The sequence below is a fragment of the Oryzias latipes genome, chromosome 13, assembly GCF_002234675.1.
Source record: "Oryzias latipes chromosome 13, ASM223467v1".
Classification (NCBI taxonomy): Eukaryota; Metazoa; Chordata; class Actinopteri; order Beloniformes; family Adrianichthyidae; genus Oryzias; species Oryzias latipes.
This window is the reverse complement of record NC_019871.2, coordinates 27,959,067-27,976,476: the sequence shown is the minus strand read 5'-3', so window position 1 is coordinate 27,976,476 and position 17,410 is coordinate 27,959,067. Positions and strand designations below refer to the sequence as shown.

The 17,410-nt window shown below is 42.8% G+C and overlaps 1 protein-coding gene across 3 annotated transcripts in view; it reads left to right on the top strand.

Moving 5' to 3' along the window:
- Positions 1-2,538: 2,538 nt before the first annotated feature.
- Positions 2,539-17,410, top strand: part of LOC101154967 (von Willebrand factor A domain-containing protein 5A) — a 46,612-nt gene continuing 31,740 nt past the window's right edge. For all 3 annotated transcript variants that reach the window (XM_023962078.1, XM_023962077.1, XM_023962076.1), the window contains exons 1-13: positions 2,539-2,628; positions 2,821-2,884; positions 3,314-3,516; positions 3,599-3,821; positions 6,061-6,227; positions 6,309-6,423; positions 6,537-6,712; positions 6,797-6,885; positions 7,093-7,237; positions 12,169-12,248; positions 12,330-12,444; positions 12,533-12,691; positions 12,778-12,878. In XM_023962078.1, coding sequence (XP_023817846.1) covers positions 2,845-2,884; positions 3,314-3,516; positions 3,599-3,821; positions 6,061-6,227; positions 6,309-6,423; positions 6,537-6,712; positions 6,797-6,885; positions 7,093-7,237; positions 12,169-12,248; positions 12,330-12,444; positions 12,533-12,691; positions 12,778-12,878 — 1,613 coding nt within the window. In that variant the 5' untranslated portion in view covers positions 2,539-2,628; positions 2,821-2,844. The remainder of the gene's footprint in view (positions 2,629-2,820; positions 2,885-3,313; positions 3,517-3,598; positions 3,822-6,060; positions 6,228-6,308; positions 6,424-6,536; positions 6,713-6,796; positions 6,886-7,092; positions 7,238-12,168; positions 12,249-12,329; positions 12,445-12,532; positions 12,692-12,777; positions 12,879-17,410) is intronic.

Sequence of the window (17,410 nt, the reverse complement as noted above, 5' to 3'; positions counted from 1 at the left end):
TTATTTATAAAAGTTTTTCCTGTAACCGTAAACCTCCTGAGATGACAGAAATTTTGATGGACTTTTTTAAAAAAAAGGGTAAACCAAAAAAGAAACTCCTTTTCACTGGTAAGTTGGTCTACAGCACATTTACTTATTTTTCCAGGTCATTGAAAGAAGATAGTTGAGAAGCTGCAGAGTTAATTTATGTGCAAACTTTGTTTATCCTGTCACCAGTTTTGTTCTCACATCTCTTTGGCAAGTTTCACACAAGTAAAACAAAATGAGATTCCCGTCTCACACAAAAAAACCACAAACTGCAAAGGTGAGACTTTCTTGTCTGTTTTGTTTGTTTCCTTTACACGGAGCAGATTTAAAATTTGTGTTCTACTTTGTGCTCATTCTTTGTGGTAAATGAGTTGGCACAATCCTGGAATTGTAGAAAAGAACTTCATAGATATAATAAAGAAAACCTGACAAGTGGAGTCTATGTTTGACTCCAGGTAAGATTAGGACCAATTTAGGGCAGAATTGTCAAAATGCTCAGTAAAATACAAATGTTACACAAGTTTCCAAGCTGGATTGACTTTTTTTTTTACAGAAAAGAAACTAAGGGTTTAACAGTTTGCCCACTCTCTGTACATTAAAGATCAAGTGGTGCTTGTAGATCTGTTCATGTTCACACTTTCATGAGAAAACAAAAGTACCTGATCGTCACACATGTTTTTTTCTATAAGAAAGAGCTTGCACAATGTTTCCCCTACACAACATTCTAACCACAAAAAACAAGCTGGCAATCCAAAATGAAACTAACTGTGCAGAACAATTTTCACAAGTAGGTTGTGGGAACTAACGTCACAGGTGGGTTGTGAGAGTGTGAAGGAAGTGGAGGGATACGCAAGTTAGTTTAAGAGGAATAGAGATTCTTCAGCCTCTCAAACACATTTACAATCAATCCTGCATCTTCAACCGACCTAGACACTTCATATACAATAGTGATATCCTTTTATTCACAACTCCTCATGTTGAAAAAAGATTTCATTGGATTTAGATTTATTTCAAACATGTAAAACAAAACACTTAGAACAATACAAACTACTCAGAAATCAAACTAATAAAGCTTTTGTTTTTTTTTACTTTATTCAAACATTTTGCAACAGAGCACTATACATAGTTGTCTTCATTGTTTCCACTGTAATCAACCTAAATACAGTAAGTACAGTCAAACACACACACACACACACACACACACACAAGAAGTTGAATTACCACAATACTATTTACCTAAAACAGAAAAAGGAAATCTAACCTGCCAGCATTTGACTAGCTAGAGGTATTATTAGGCTGATGACAGTAGCAAGCGTTTTGCTTGGCCCCATCTTATGTTAAATGTGTGCATTTGATGTCTTGGTAGGAAAGTTATTCTTTCTGTTTGAAAGAATTCTCTTACTTTCTGGATTCAGGTAACTAGAGAGGGTGGCTCTGTTTTCCTCCTTCTAATTGTGAAACATTTTAATGCTGCTGTAAAAAGTACATTTAGAAGGTATGATTCTGTCCGCCCTCGTATCTGTGCTGGGATGATACCAAGGAGAGTCACCATTAAGTCTCTTGGTATATCGACTTTAAATATCTGTTTAATAATCCTGTACATCTCATCCTAAATATTTTGCAGTTTAGGGCAACTCCAGAACACGTGTGTAGTTGGGCACTGCTGATCCACAGTTCCTCCAGCACACACTTGGTACATTAGGATTCATCTTGGAGACAATGTATGGGGTCCTGAAGTCTACTGATTATCTTCCATTTAAACTCCCTCCATGTGTTTGAGTTCGTGGCCAGGTGCGCCTCCGTACATGCCTCCTGCCACATCTCATCAGGTACACCTCTGGCTGCCTCCATCATTTTAACTTCCAGTGCATATTGGTAAGCATCCACCAACAGTGGGATAAGCACATCACTAAAGAATTTATAAAATTCATTAATGAAGCCGTCTGGTCCAGGGCATTTGTTGTTTCAGAGGGATAAGATAATTTGCCGGATTTCCCAGTCTTGAACTGGCTACTGTATCAGATAGTTCAGGGACATTTATATTTTGTAAATATTGTGCTACAGAAGATTCTTGGTAAAGATCTTTATAGCTGTTTGTAAAAGTATCTGCTTTTTCCTATGGTTTTGTAACAAATTTATTCCCTGATTGTAACTTCTAAACAATATTTGATGATTGTTGTTTCTTAAAAAATGGCAGTTTTTTCTACCAAAAATATTCATTAATTAAAAAGCTTATATTTTACAATATAAGAGGAGCACAGAGGAGAATGCTCTCAGCGTAAGTTAAATCAATAAATGAAACCTTTTATTTTGGAAAAATAATCAATTTAAGTCCTTAAATATAAAACATTATTTATTACTTAAGTTATCATTTGGCATTTGTAGCTCCTTTACATGTTTTTTTTTAATGAATCCTCATACTTGTGTATCAACTATTTATATAAATCTAGGTGAAATCGGAAACTCCACCCCTTTGGGGCAGCTTGCTGGAAGAAACAAGCAAACTCTGACTGTATGAAGAAGCACTGTAGACAGATCCTGTTTTAGAAGAAAAGTTCTGATCTGACTGACTGATCACTCAGCTGCAGGAACATTTCACAGGTAAACACTTTTTGTCTCTTTTTATATTTATCAGTAAATATTTTTAAAATCTTCTCAAAAATATTAACATTGGAGGAATAAATCACTGACTGATGTAGTTTGAAAAAAAGAAAGTTGTTTGTAAATCAAAGTCTGAAATGAGTTTTTTACTAAGATTAAATAAATGTTTCTTTATTTGTCCTGTTTGTCTAGTTCTCTTGTGGAACAGATCCAAAGATGAATCGTTGTGGTCTGCTTACTGCCCAGAAGAACCCAGGTACAGACCTGTTAGGAAACAGACGAAATGACCTGATTTTAGTTCTTTATTTACTAATCTTTCTGGAATCACGTTCTCTAAACCACAAAAACAGTTCTCCTTCAAAGCACAAATCAGTTTAAGTCTGCTAGAAAAACTGTTTATGGTTAATGGTCAATATGCAACACATTAACTATGATATTAGGAAAGATTCAGTAGAGCTGCAGCAACAATTGGTGGACTTAGAGATATAAATAAAGGAAGATGGAATACATTTAAATTAAAGTATTTAGTGGACTTTTCAATCAAACAAATATTTGAAAGTTAGCTAATTCAATTTGCTGGATTCTTTCTTTTTGACTGAGTTGGAATATTAAACACAAAAATCTTTGATCTTGATTAAACTGCAATATCTCTGCTCTCTCTGTGTCTGTTGATGTGCCGTCTCAGTTCCTCTGAAGAGCGTGGAGGTGGAGCTGCAGGTGAAGGACCATGTGGCTACAGTCATCTCCACTCTGAACTACCAGAACAAGGAGGACAAACCCATAGAAGCGCTTTTTGTCTTCCCTCTGCCTGGAGATGCTGCTGTGTGTCATTTCAGTGCTGACATTGGACAGACACACATTGTAGCTGAGCTGAAGGAGAAGCAGCAGGTGATGTGGACAGAAAGCTTCCGTCTCTGTAAAGCAGCTGCAGATCAGTGAACATCACTGACATGTTTGACGTTTGCTGCAGGCTCGTGAGGAGTATGACGATGCACTGAGCTCAGGGCAGCAGGCCTTCCTGTTGGAGGAGAGTGAGCAGAGTCCTGATATCTTCTCTCTGAGTGTGGGCAGTCTGCCTCCAGGGGAGAGCGCCTCCATCAGGCTGCAGTATGTCATTGAGCTGGCTGTGGAGGCTGATGGGGCGCTGAGGTTCTGTCTGCCTGCTGTGCTCAACCCTCGCTACCAACCTCAAGGTATGAAAACCTCAAGATTTGTTGTTCAAATAAATATTCAAACAATCCTAATTGTCAAAACACTTTTAAATAAGACATAGTCTATAGATGAACATGATACTTGATTTACAATGTGTTATTTTGTAACTCAAATGCTACACTTTGATGGTAGGTAAGCTTATGCAGGTTGTGGGGTTTTCCCTCAGCTGGGTTCACCATGTTGTAGGAATCCATCTGAAAAAATACACTTCCTTCCCGTTCATGAAGATCTGTCAGACTTGTCAGCATTTGTCTCATTTTGGAGACTAACTATAAGGGACTACATTAAGTTACAGATTCAGAGGCTGAATGAAATCCGCTGATACCATTACGTATGACATCATTTCTAAATGACATAAAATGATTCTATCAAGATTAGAATTTACAATTTGGATTGAAACACAGTCAATTTGTTTCACCATAACGTCAAAGACTGCGTCACTATGGACAACACACATGTGATGACAGCAAAAACGGATCTGTCCATCGTTCCAGTGGAAACACTTTAAATTTAGAAGAGTCATGTGACCACACAGTGTGCTGGAATGTTCTAAGAATGTCCCCTTTGGACTGTTTGGATGTGGAAAAACAACAGTGAGCTGAACTTTAGGAAACTAACATGTGAATGGATTTGATACTCATTCTTGTTTACCTGTTTGTCTGTAGACATATTTAATTCACACTTGATTATCTTGAAGAAATACAAGGAATCTGGAAAACTTCACCTACACTGATCAGTACCCAGGAAATTCTCTCTGTATTCAGACCTCCGTGAATGTAGGTTTCATTTTGGCTTATAGATAACAGAAATAGATTCAACCTGCTACAGCAAAGTTCTTTGTTTATTCGAGCCTTGCTTAAAGAGAAAGATGTGGAGCGTTTAGTATAGCTTTATTTACCACATCGGTTTCAAAAACCAAACATTCTGAACCTTTTGGCAACTCAAAACGAAATATTGTTAGTTTAGCCGGCTTTTCGGGGTTCGGTGTCGGTAAAGTGGAGTTTCATTTGTAAAATGAGGAGCTCAGAGACACGTTTGGATGTAAAGGACCGCTACTTATTTTCCTTTTCATACACATACCCAGAAGTCCATTTGTCACCTTACATCATGAACCTGTCATGCACAGAACACCAATGCGGAAGTAAAGATTGTTACATACACTCCCTCCTCCAGATGAAACGCCCAGTTTCATCATAAAACAACAAAGATAAAAATAGAAGAACGTTGAAAATGCCTAAAAGTGCTCCTCCTCAGAAGGAAGCGTCACACAGACTTAGAGGTCTTGTCTTTCGTGGAGGAAGAAAGGATTGAAGTAAACAGCTGCAGAGATATCAATGGCTTCATCATCAGGCTGCAGAGATCCAGCAAGCCGCCAATCAATATATAGAACATTAACAAACCGTAAATAAAACAAAAGAGCTTCCAAACATCTGGAACGTTATCAACAAACATGCAACTTACCTGTTCAACTAAGTTTAGTCGGTCTGCTCTGCAGCTGCACAGCGTTCACTTGCTGCACTGTGTGCTCACTTTGACTTTAATCTCATAAATTTTCGTTTTTTTTTCCCCTCTTTTTTTTCTTTTCTTTTTTTGGTTATTTATCTTTGCGGGCCTGCAATCTACCTTCATGTCCTTGAAGACTGACCGATCTAATGCGATCGATGTAATGAGGCACCCCTGCTTTATGCTAACATGAATAGACATGCTAACGTAATTAGTATTTAACAATTCTGAACGAACGAAAACACATAAAGCACAAGAATAATTGTACCACTGCTAGGAACAACAGGCATATGTTTCCTGTGCCTTACAAATGTTAAACAATTTGATGAAGCTTTTTCAGCCGCATTTGTTGATCAAACGGCTGTTAAACTTTGAATTGTCAAACACAACCCCGGAGGTTGGGGACCACTGGTTTAAAGTATAAAGCACAGCAAACACATATTTGTTTTTTCTGCTTAGAGTTTCCTCAAATGTTTATAATTGTGTTCTTTAGTGACTCCAGATTTACAGACTCTAGAAATAATCTAAGTTAGCGAATGTTTTTTCTTTTCTTCCTGCGGTCCGGTACCAAGTGACCCACAAACCAGTACGGTACTTTCACTGGTTTAAATTATAAGACACAACAAACACATATTTGTTCTTTCTGCTTACAGTTTCCTCAAATTGTTATTTTTGTGTTCTTCAGTGACTCCTGGTTGTTTGTTGTGGTGTTTGCAGGTAGTGAAGGTCCTGGAGTCCCGGTCAGCTCAGTTCCAGCCTCTGAGATTCCCTACAGTCTGTCCTTTTCTGCACGAGTGTCCTCTCCTCGTCCAGTTTCCAAAGTAGAGTCCAGCTGTTCTCTGGAGCCTCTTCAGTACCTGAACACTGATCACACAGAGGCTGCTGTAAGTAAACAGCTGTGAGAAGTAGTTGTTGCTGAAAAGAAGATACAAAGGTTTCTTCATCTTTGTGTTGTTGGTGTGCAGGTGAAGCTGGCTGCAGGACACAAGTTTGACAGAGATGTAGAGCTGCTGATTTATTACAAAGATGCTCACCAGCCCTCTGCTGTTGTGGAGGCAGGACAGGACTCTGCTAAGCCTGGTGAGAGAAAACTTGTTTTTGTGTTTACATATGAAATTATTACAAACTAGAATCAACCAATGTAAATCTTTGTACAGAATTATAAGTATTTTGTGGTTCCTGTTGTGTTTCAGGCACTCTGATGGGTGATCCTGTGGTGATGGTTAGTCTGTACCCAGAGTTCCCAGAGTCTGTGATGTCCAAACGCACCTCATGTGGAGAGTTTGTGTTCTTGTTGGATCGATCTGGAAGCATGCGGTGTTCGACCAGTAACTGGAACCAGCAAGAGACTTGCATCAGCAGTGCAAGGGTATTCATCCAGTGTTCAGTCAGTCATGAAAACCTTTCTATGTGTGTGAGATCATGGTCTTCATCAACTTCTATTCTCTCTCAGGATACTCTGCTGCTCCTCTTGAAGAGTTTACCAATGGGCTGCTACTTCAATATCTATGGTTTTGGATCCAGATATGATCAAATTTTTCCGTCAGTAGTTAGTTAAAAAATAATATTAAGATCTTAATAATAATAATATTAATGTGTACTTCAGTTGGTGTCGTTTTTTCCAAAAATGGGGGTTACTTTAAAGAAGGTAATGTGTTGTTATTATGTACAGTATGGTGTGTGTTATCTTGGAAAATGATGTGTCATGGTGCAGTCTTCCATTTGACCTTTGTGTGTTTCTGATGGCAGGAAGAGTGTGGAATACAATGAGAAGAGCATGGAGGAGGCTCTGAAGAAAGTTAAGGTGATGCAGGCTGATCTGGGAGGAACAGAGATTCTTCAGCCCCTCCAACACATTTACAGTCAGCCCTGCATCTCCAACCAGCCTAGACAGGTATTTCTTATTTCTCTCTGTTATCCTCTATTTCATCACTCCGTATGTTACAGTAAGTTCACGATTTTCAGCAATAAGATACTAAAGTTTTTATAAATGATCTTACAAATATTTTGTGGCATCAAGGAACAGCATCTCACATAAGAGGCTCATATCCGCTGTTTACAATGTTAGCAATGTTTTTTTCTCCTCTCAGATTCTGATGTTTAAGTAATATAAGTCCATGCCTTTGTAAAGCTCATGCTGAGTCTTGACATATTTATTTAATTCTTTAGCAAAGTTCTGGATTGCCTTACAAATTTATTTTATTTTGTTTTTATTTATCTTATTTTATTGCTATTTTTATTCTTTGATTGTTAGGGAGACCTCTGTGCCGGTCCCAAACCCGGTTTGAGAAGGTTGCGTCAGGAAGGGCATCCGGCGTAAAACATTGCCAAGTTTACCATGCGACTTGTTCGCTGTGGCGACCCCTGATGGGAGAAGCCGAAAGAGGAAGAAGAAGAATTCTTTGATTGTTATTTTATTGCTTGTGTCAGGATATTACTGCGAGACAGATCCAGAGGCTGGAACCCAGAAGGAACACACAGGTAAGCGGATGGGTAAGTAATGATTTATTTCTCCGGTGTGGTTATTGGCGAGAGGCAGGTCTTGGCTGGAGGTCTAGACGCGGCGTGACTGTAGGCCTAGACGCGGGGTGACCTGGAGGTCTTGACGCGGTGTGGCTGGAGGTCTTGACGCGGTGTGGCTGGAGGTAGTAGCACGGTGTAATGCTCAGGAAATTTCAGGACTGCTTGAAGCTACAGGTGGTAACTTCCACTCAGGTGACACTTGTAGAATGAAGTCCTGGGACAGGAAAACAGGATTAGCGTGGCAGAAAAATCAGAGGAGCAAAACATGAGCTAGACTCGACCAGGTATAGTCACCATAAGGGGCAACGAACTGGCGTTGAATACTGGAGCTGGGTCTCCTTTTGGCCAGCAGAGGTGATGAGGTGAATTGGTCACAGCTAGTGGAGTCAGGAGCAGAGACGGGAGGGGGAGGAGAACTGACAGAGGCCCCATGACAGTCACCCCCCCCCCCCCCCACCTCAACGACCGCCTCCAGGTGGCCCAGGACGACAATCCGGGTTAGCACAGTAGAAGTCGGACATGAGGGTAGGGTCCAAAATGAGGGAACGGGAGACCCAGGAGCGTTCCTCAGGACCATAACCCTCCCAATTGACCAGGAACTGTTGGCCACGACCTCGGCGCCGGATGTCCAAGAGGCGGCTGACCGTGAACGCTGGAGCGCCATCAATGATACGCGTGGGTGGAGGGTAAGTGGAAGGTGGGCACAATGAACTGTCCTGAACAGGCTTGATCTGGGAGTTGCGGAATGAAGGATGCTCTTTGAGAGCCGCAGGAGGGCGGAGATGAACACAGGTGGGATTGATGATTTTTTCAATGGGGTAAGGGCCGATGAAGCGGGGAGCGAGCTTACGGGACTTGGCCTGGATTGGGATGTTACGGGAGGAGAGCCATACCCTCTGACTGGGTTGGTATGTGGGCCCCACCATCTTGTGACGGTCGGCAGTACGGCAGTTGCTCTCCTTGGTGCGGAGGCAAGCAGCCCTGATTTGGTGCCAAATGTGTTGGCACCGTTGGAGATGGTCCTGTACCGAGGGCACTGCCAAATCAAGTTCCTGGGATGGAAACAGAGGTGGTGAGTACCTGAGGGAGGCTTCAAATGGTGACATCCCTGTGGCAGTGGAAGGGAGAGAGTTGTGAGCATATTCAAGCCACACCAAATACTTAGACCAGTCCATGGAGTTCTGGGAAGCAAGGCAACGAAGGGCGACCTCCAGCTCCTGGTTAGCCCTCTCAGCTTGACCGTTTGATTGGGGATGGTATCCCGAGGTGAGACTGACCGTGGCTCCAAGGGCTGAACAGAACACCTTCCAGACTTGAGATATGAATTGCGGCCCACGATCAGACACGATGTCAGCAGGTATGCCATGGTGGCGGAAAACCTGCTGAACTAGGATGTCGGCAGTCTCAGTAGCGGTAGGTAATTAGGGAAGTGGGATGAAGTGAGCGAACTTAGAAAAACGTTCAATGACAGTGAATATTACTGAATTGCCTTCAGAGAGGGGTAATCCGGTGACGAAGTCGACAGCGATGTGGGACCATGGCCAGCTGGGCGTAGGCAGAGGATGAAGGTAACCAGAAGGAGGGGTGTGGGAGGATTTGGAGCGAGCGCAGGTGGAACATGCTGCAACATACTCCCGCACATCCTTATTAATGGAAGGCCAGAAAAATCGCTTGCGAATGAGATTAACGGTAAGATGGATACCACCATGGCAAGCAATTGGAGAGGTGTGGGCCCAGGTGATGACGTCGGACCTGAGTGAGAATGTCACATGGAGGATACCATTAGGGCATGGATCGTGGTCGGGTTCCTCACCTTGAGCCTGGATGACACGACTCTCAATGTCCCAGGTTAGGTTTCCCTACAATGCAGGTGGGTTGAAGAATGGTGGTTACAGGTGAAGTGCCCGTGGAGCAGAATTTCCGGGAGAGTGCATCTGGCTTGACGTTGCGGCTACCTAGTCTGTAAGTGATGGTGAAGTTAAAGCGGTCAAAAAATAGACACCAAAGTGCTTGGCGGGAGTTGAGTCTTTTTGCATTGCGGAGACACGCCAAATTTTTGTGGTTGGTCCAGTCAATGAATGATTGAGCCACTCCCTCCAGCCAATGCCACAATTCCTCCAGAGCGAGTTTGATGGCTAACAGTTCTCTGTTGCCCACGTCATAATTGCGTTCAGCGGGGGACAGTTTCCTGGAAAAGAAGTCACATGATTTCAGTTTGCCGGATGACTCCTCCCTTAGTGAGGGAAAGGCTCCCACACCGGATTTGGAGGCGTCCACCTCCACGATGAACTGTTGGTTGACATCAGGCTGAATGAGGATAGTGCAGAAACGAACAAATTCTTGAGAGTGTCAAAAGCCCTTTGGGCTTCGGGGTTGGTGGATGTTAGTTGAGTCAGTGGGGCGGCGATGCTGCTATAGTTCCTGATAAACCGGCGATAGAAGTCTGCGAACCCCAAGAACTGCTGTAATTTTTTGCTTGAGTTAGGGGGTTCCCACTGGGAGACTGCCTCTATTTTAGCAGGATCAGGGCGAATGCTACCGGCCTCAAAGATAAAACCTAGCAAAGGATTGGTGGTCACGTGGAATTCACACTTTTCGGCTTTGACGAAGAGTGGATTTTCAGATAATTGCTCTACGACGGACATGTGACTGATGTTGAGCGGGATCTTTGGAATATATGAGGATGTCATCAAGGTAGACGAATACAAAACGATTAATGAAATCTCTGAGGACGTTGTTTATAAGTCTTTGGAAGACGGCAGGGGCATTGGTCAAACCAAATGGCATGACCAGGTATTCGTAGTGCCCTAAGGGGTGTTAAAGGCGGTCTTCCATTCATCCCTTTCTCTAACGCGGACAAGGTAGTAGGCATTACGGAGATCTAATTTTGGAAGATGCGGGCTTCCTGAACGCAATCTAAGACGGAGCTAATGAGTGGAAGGGAGTATTTGTCCTTAATGGTAATTTGATTGAGTTCTCTATAGTCTATGCAGGGTCTTAAGGACTTATCTTTCTTTTGAACGAAGAAAAAACCTGCACGGTAGACGAAGAAGGGCGAATGTGTCCCGAAGAAAGTGCCTCCTGGATGTACTTTTCCATAGCTGCTTTCTCGGGACCGGTTAAATTAAATAGTCGGCCTTTGGGTAATTTGGCGCCAGCGAGTAAATCAATAGAACAATTGTAAGGTCTAGGGGGAGGTAGTGAGCTGGCTTTAGCCTTGCTGAAGACAGTTCATAAATCGTGGTAACAGGTGGGTACCTTAGAAAGGTTGATGTCTTCAGCAGGTTTAGAGATAGTAGGAGGAACGGATGGGATAGCTGACTGGAGACAGTTAGCCATACAGAAAGTGCTCCAATTGACATTGTGACTGTTAGCCCAGTCAAAATGGGGGTTATGTAATCTGAGCCAGGAAAACCCCAATATAACAAGAGTTTGAGGAGTGACGAAAAACCGGGTAAACTCCCTGTGATGAGAAGTATAGGTCTAGTACGATGCGTAATGAGGGAGAGGTGCTGGTGTCTTTGTACTATCATGCTAGTGAAAATCAACATCTTGTCTCACCTGTGTATTTCTCTGCAAATACTATGTGTGGAATGACAGTAAACCAAATCTTGAATCTTAAATCTTGAATAATGAAATACAACTCCTTTTTTTGCTTTAATTTTGGAATTACATTGCTTTAGAATTTGTTTAATTTTTTTGAAAATGTTGGAAACTTGTTTTGCTTGAACAGTTTCTTTTTTTTACAATTGTGCACATAAGTTTACATACATTGAAAGAAATGATGATTTCTTGGCCATTTTTCCGAGAATATGAATGATAACACAAAAACTATTTTTTTCACTCATATAGTGATTGAACAGGGTCATTATGGAGGTTTCTGTTGTCATTTGGATTTAAAAATGGTAGAAAAATTTTTTTGACAGTAAATGGCTTCACCCAACCAATTACTATGAGTGGAAAAAGTTTTTTGTGTTATCATTCATATTCTATGAAAAATGACCAAGAAATTATCATTTCTTCCAGGGTATGTGAATTTATGAGCACAACTGTAGCTCAGCTTTAATGTGTTTTATATAACTTCTGAAAGGTCGCCGTGGTGCAGAGGTAGTTGGTTCTCTTGCTCCTGGTGGTTATAGTTCGGCACCAATGTTTGTCTGCAGAGCTCCCATCAGTGTGTGAATTTGTGTGCCTTGGTGAATGGGACTGTGACTGTAAAGCACTTTGGGCCTCTTAAGCAGGTAGTAAAGCGCTAAATGAGTATATGTCATTTACCATTCTGATTTCTGTATTTCCTCTCAGTTGTTTGTCTTCACTGATGGAGAGGTGGGGAACACAAAGGAAGTTCTAGATCTAGTTAGGAAGAATGCAGGTTCCCACAGGTGAAAGCACTAAAACACAGATTCACTGCATGTGTCCTGTGTTTGTGTGTTGTGTGTTTAACACCAGTGTGTTGTTTGCAGGTGTTTCTCTTTTGGGATTGGAGAAGGAGCCAGCTCTGCTCTCATCAATGGGTTGGCTCAGGAGGGCAGAGGTCACGCTCAGTTCATCACAGGAAGTGACAGGATGCAGGCAAAAGTAAAATAACAAACAACTAACTTCAATAATACGCCTTTATTGAGCAAAATAAACATTTAAATGTTATTCACTGTTTCCTAACCATCAGGTGATGCAGTCTCTGAAATTTGCACTACAGCCTGTTGTCAAAGACATCTCTGTCACATGGGATTTACCAAAGAGAGTGTCTGCCACTGTCCTCTCTCCACCAATCACAACAATTTTCCAGGGTCAGAGGTCACTGATTTATGCCCAACTCTGTGGAAAGGTACTGGTGAGATCTCCTTTAGGTTTTGTGTAGAAGTTGTGTGTTTGTGCATGCATTGGTCTCTAAACTGTATTTTGTTTTGTCAGAGTTCCCAAACAGACTGCAGTGTGACGGTGAATTACACTCTGGGAGATCATCCCTATGAGAGCAAACAACAGTTTAACCTCAATCCTGCAAAGGACACTGGGTAATACACATTCCTTTTTTATTATATTTTTTTCTGAGTTAAATTATATTACTCTTTATTTGAACACATCATTTTGGCTCTCAAGGACACCATACAATATTTTGGATGTGTTCTGGAGAACCAATGTGTTGTGTTAAAGGTAGGGGGCTCTAGTAATGATACAAGCAGCTGGATTCTGGACCATCTGAAGCTTATGAAGACATTTCAGATTGAGGATAATAAGAAGAGAGTTTCTGTTATTTAAAATAGAGGGAACATGATTGTGGACCAGAAGAGCAGTGGTGTTTAGGGTTTGGGTTGGCAAAAGCGATTATTGTTCCATAGGTGGAAGTATGCAGATAGGGGAATGTTTTTAATGTGAGACTGAAAGGATAGTGTCCTGTCAAAGATGACACCCAGCCTCTTAACATGAGGAGAGAGAGAGAGAGAGAGAGTGAGAGAGAGAGAGTGGAAGTCAATGCAGAGGGAAAACCTGTTGGTTTTGGAAAGTTTTAGATTTTGAGAAAAGCCTTTATTTGATCGCTGTTACGTTTAAGAAACTAAGCACTGAGAAACACGTGGGATAAAACTGGAGTGATGGGATTTGGAAGATTTCAATTAAATAAACTGAGTTTTGCCTGAGTGGTAGAATTTAAAACAGTCTAAAATAGTTCCCCTCCTCTCCCCCTCCCGGGCTGCCTGGGTCCGGTGCCGGGGGGGCTCCTGGCCTGGGGGTCTCTCCTCCCCTCTCCTGGTCTGGCTGGTCTGGCTGGGTAGCATCTGGTTCACCTTATGAACACACGGTTCACTTCGGCAGCATGCATGTATCTCCACCCCCACGTGCACACTGCCACACTGCTCCCTGTCTGCTTCATCCCTCCTCCTAACCCACAGTGTATTGATGGTGTAGGAAATAATCTGTCGCTTTGAGATTACTTTCCTTGTTGCATGTTCAAAAAAGTCGAGAAGGAGAAAACCACGGGATTCCACCGGATTAAGTTTAACAAATTCATTCCATAACAATATTTCTAAAAACAGAATAAAAACAGATCGATCTGGGTTCCCAAATCCAAAACCATCAAAACGTAAGAAGTTACAAATCCAAATCACTTGAGGCCGTCTGGGAACAAAGGGAAGTTCCTTGAGTGCAGACTTTTAAACATATGGTCAGAACCTCCTCCCCCGCGGCTGACTCTCCGCCTCTGGTCGCTAGAGATTGGCTGACAGAGGAGCCCGCCTACTTCCTTAGTCCATACTTGGAGTCAGAATCTGTTTCCCGCGTCGGAGGTCACCTCCCAGACTGACATGGTCCCACAATCAAATGGCTCCCCAGGTGGTCCCCCAGATGTGGCCGGATCTTCCTAGCATCCAGTAGACAATACATCTTTGTTCCCCACACGTGAGCAGATGCCTGTGGCGGTTCCCAGGGATTGAATCAGTCTCAGAGATGATAGATTTATGATCCAAGTCAGACCTACAACCAAATGGCCTCAGAAGATCAAAGACCGTTTTCTCCTGAAGGGGATGAGTTCGAAGCTGCAGCATCAAAACCTCTTTACATATGCAATTTTCAGGAAGTCCCTTTGAAATTCAAAGGAACCACACACAGTAAACCTGAAGGAAACCTTCAATGAAATAAAGATAAGATAAAAGCCTAGGAGAAATGAGGACCACAAAAATACAAAATTCCTTCAGTTTCCCTCTCTTGACCTCACGAAGTGAGGTCACACAAAAAATAAAAACACATTATCACATCATGCAATCAAAACAGCTGTGGTCTCAAGCCCTCACAATCTATAACAGAACCAATGTGCATTAATGTGCATTTCAAAGGTGTTGATGATCCATTTATGAGTTTAGCAGCGAAAAACCTGTGGAGCTTGCATTAATCATCTTTAAGAAACATTCAGTTGGACAGGAAAAATGCTTGCTAAGGCCCCGTGCCCCATCGGCGACCATCCCTAAGGATACTCATGCTTCATTGGATCTTTGGCACATTGGCGTTTACAAAGAACAAAACATAAAATAGTAAATAAAGAAAATGCACAACTACAAATTCAAATTATTCTAAAAATTAAAAGATACAAAGACAATAAAATAGCACTTCCTGTAAGGAAAAGGAACACCTGGAATTAAGGGGGGGGGGGGATTGAGAAATGTTAAAGCAGAACAAAATCACACAGACGATGAAAAGAAAAATAGAATTGTCAAACATAACAGCAAGCAATTTTGTAAAATGCAACAAAGTCCAAAAAGGTCATTCTGGGCCTCGAACACTCGCGTCCTCCTTCTGCATGTCCCACAAGCTCTGGCAAGCTTGGACCTGGCCGCCTATGGACTTCTCAATAAGCCTGTTATTAGAGATGTGACACATCTGATACAACAGAACGGCTGCAAAAGAACTTGTGGTGTCCACTGCTGTGGTACGGGTCTGCCAAGATGATTCTGCTGTGGGTCTAAGTTTTTGTTAGTGTTAGGGTCAGGAAATTAAAAAATAAAAAACAATAAAACACAAAAAACAATGAGACAAGAATCAATTTACGCATGCGCGGGTAAGAGCAAATATGATGGAAAGGTCCACCACATTTCTCTTCTCAAAGGTCTGCTTCCCCTCGTGCTGTTTTATGAAGAACACAAATGGGGAAGATACAAATTCAAGAAAAAGAAAAAAGTGTATTAGGGGCCGTCTAATGACCCAGTCGTAGAACCTACTCATGCTGTGGATGAGAGAAAATCAACAGGGGTTAACTTTCTCTTTCGGCTTTTCCCATCAGGGGTCGCCACAGCGAATCATCCTTTTCCACCTCACTCTATCATGAACATCTTCTACCCTAACGTTAGCCAACTTCATGTCCTCTGTTAAGACATCCATATATCTCCTCTTTGGCCGTCCTCTTGCCCTCCGGCCAGGCAGCTCCATCTCCAACATCCTTCTACCAATATATCCACTATCCCTCCTCTGAACATGTCCAAACCATCTCAGTCTGGCTTCTCTGACTTTGTCGCTAACACAGGCAACATGAGCCGTCCCTCTGATGTACTCGTTCCTTATCCTGTCTAACCTGGTCACTCCTAAGGAGAACCTCAACATCTTCATCTCTGCTACCTCCATCTCAGCCTCTTGTCTCTGTCTCACTGCTACCGTCTCTAACCCATAGAGCAGAGCTGGTCTCACCACTGTCTTGTACACCTTTCCTTTGAGTCTTGCTGGCACTCTTCTGTCACACAACACTCCTGACACTTTCCTCCAACCGCTCCAACCTGCCTGCACTCGCCTCTTCACCTCTTTTCCACAATCCCCATCACACTGAACTGTTGACCCCAAGTACTTAAACTCCTGCACCTTCTTCACCTCAGTCCCCTGTAACCTAACGCTTCTACCTTGATCCCCCTCGTTCAGACACATGTATTCTGTCTTACTACGACTGACCTTCATACCTCTTCTTTCCAGAGCAAACCTCCACCTCTCTAGCTGTTCCTCCACCTGCTCTCTACTCTCACTGCAAATTACAATGTCATCCGCAAACATCATTGTCCAGGGAGATTCCTGTCTTACCTCGTCTGTCAGCCTGTCCATCAGCATAGCAAACAAAAAAGGACTCAAAGCTGATCCTTGGTGTAGTCCCACCTCCACCTTGAACTCCTCTGTCTGACCTACAGCACATCTCACCACCGTCATACTTCTCTCATACATGTCCTGAACTACTCTGACATACTTCTCTGCCACTCCAGACGACCTCATACAGTACCACAGCTCCTCCCTCGGCACCCTGTCATACGCCTTCTCTAAATCTACGAACACACAATGCAGCTCCTTCTGACCTTCTCTGTACTTTTCCGTCAACATTCTCAAAGCAAAAATGGCATCAGTGGTGCTCTTACGGGGCATGAAACCATACTGCTGCTCACAAATCTCCACCTTCTTCCTAAGCCTGGCTTCCACTACTCTTTCCCACAGCTTCATTGTGTGGCTCATCAACTTTATTCCTCTATAGTTGCTGCAGTTCTGCATGTCACCCTTGTTTTTAAAGATCGGGACCAGAACGCTTCTCCTCCATTCCTCAGGCATCTTCTCACTCTCTAAAATCCTATTGAACAACCTTGTTAGAAATTCCACTGCTGTCTCTCCTAGGCACTTCCATACCTCCACAGGTAGGTCATCAGGACCAACGGCCTTTCCGCTCTTCATCCTTTTCAGAGCCTTCCTAACCTCATCCTTTCCAATCTCTGCTACTTCCTGTTCCACAACAACCACATCTTCCTCCCTTCTTTCCCTGTCATTTTCCTCGTTCATCAGCTCCTCAAAATACTCCTTCCATCTTTTCTGTACACTCTCTTGGGTTGTTAGCACCTTTCCATCTCTGTCCTTAATCACCCTTATCTGTTGCACGTCCTTCCCATCTCTGTCTCTCTGTCTGGCTAGCCTGTACAAGTCCTTCGCCGCTTTCTGGCTCCTCTCTCTCTGTGTGGGGGGGGGGTGGTGCTGGGCCTGGGGTGTCGCCGCCTCCGGGGGTGGGGCCCCTGGGCTGGGTGGGCCTGGCCCCCTTGCTGGG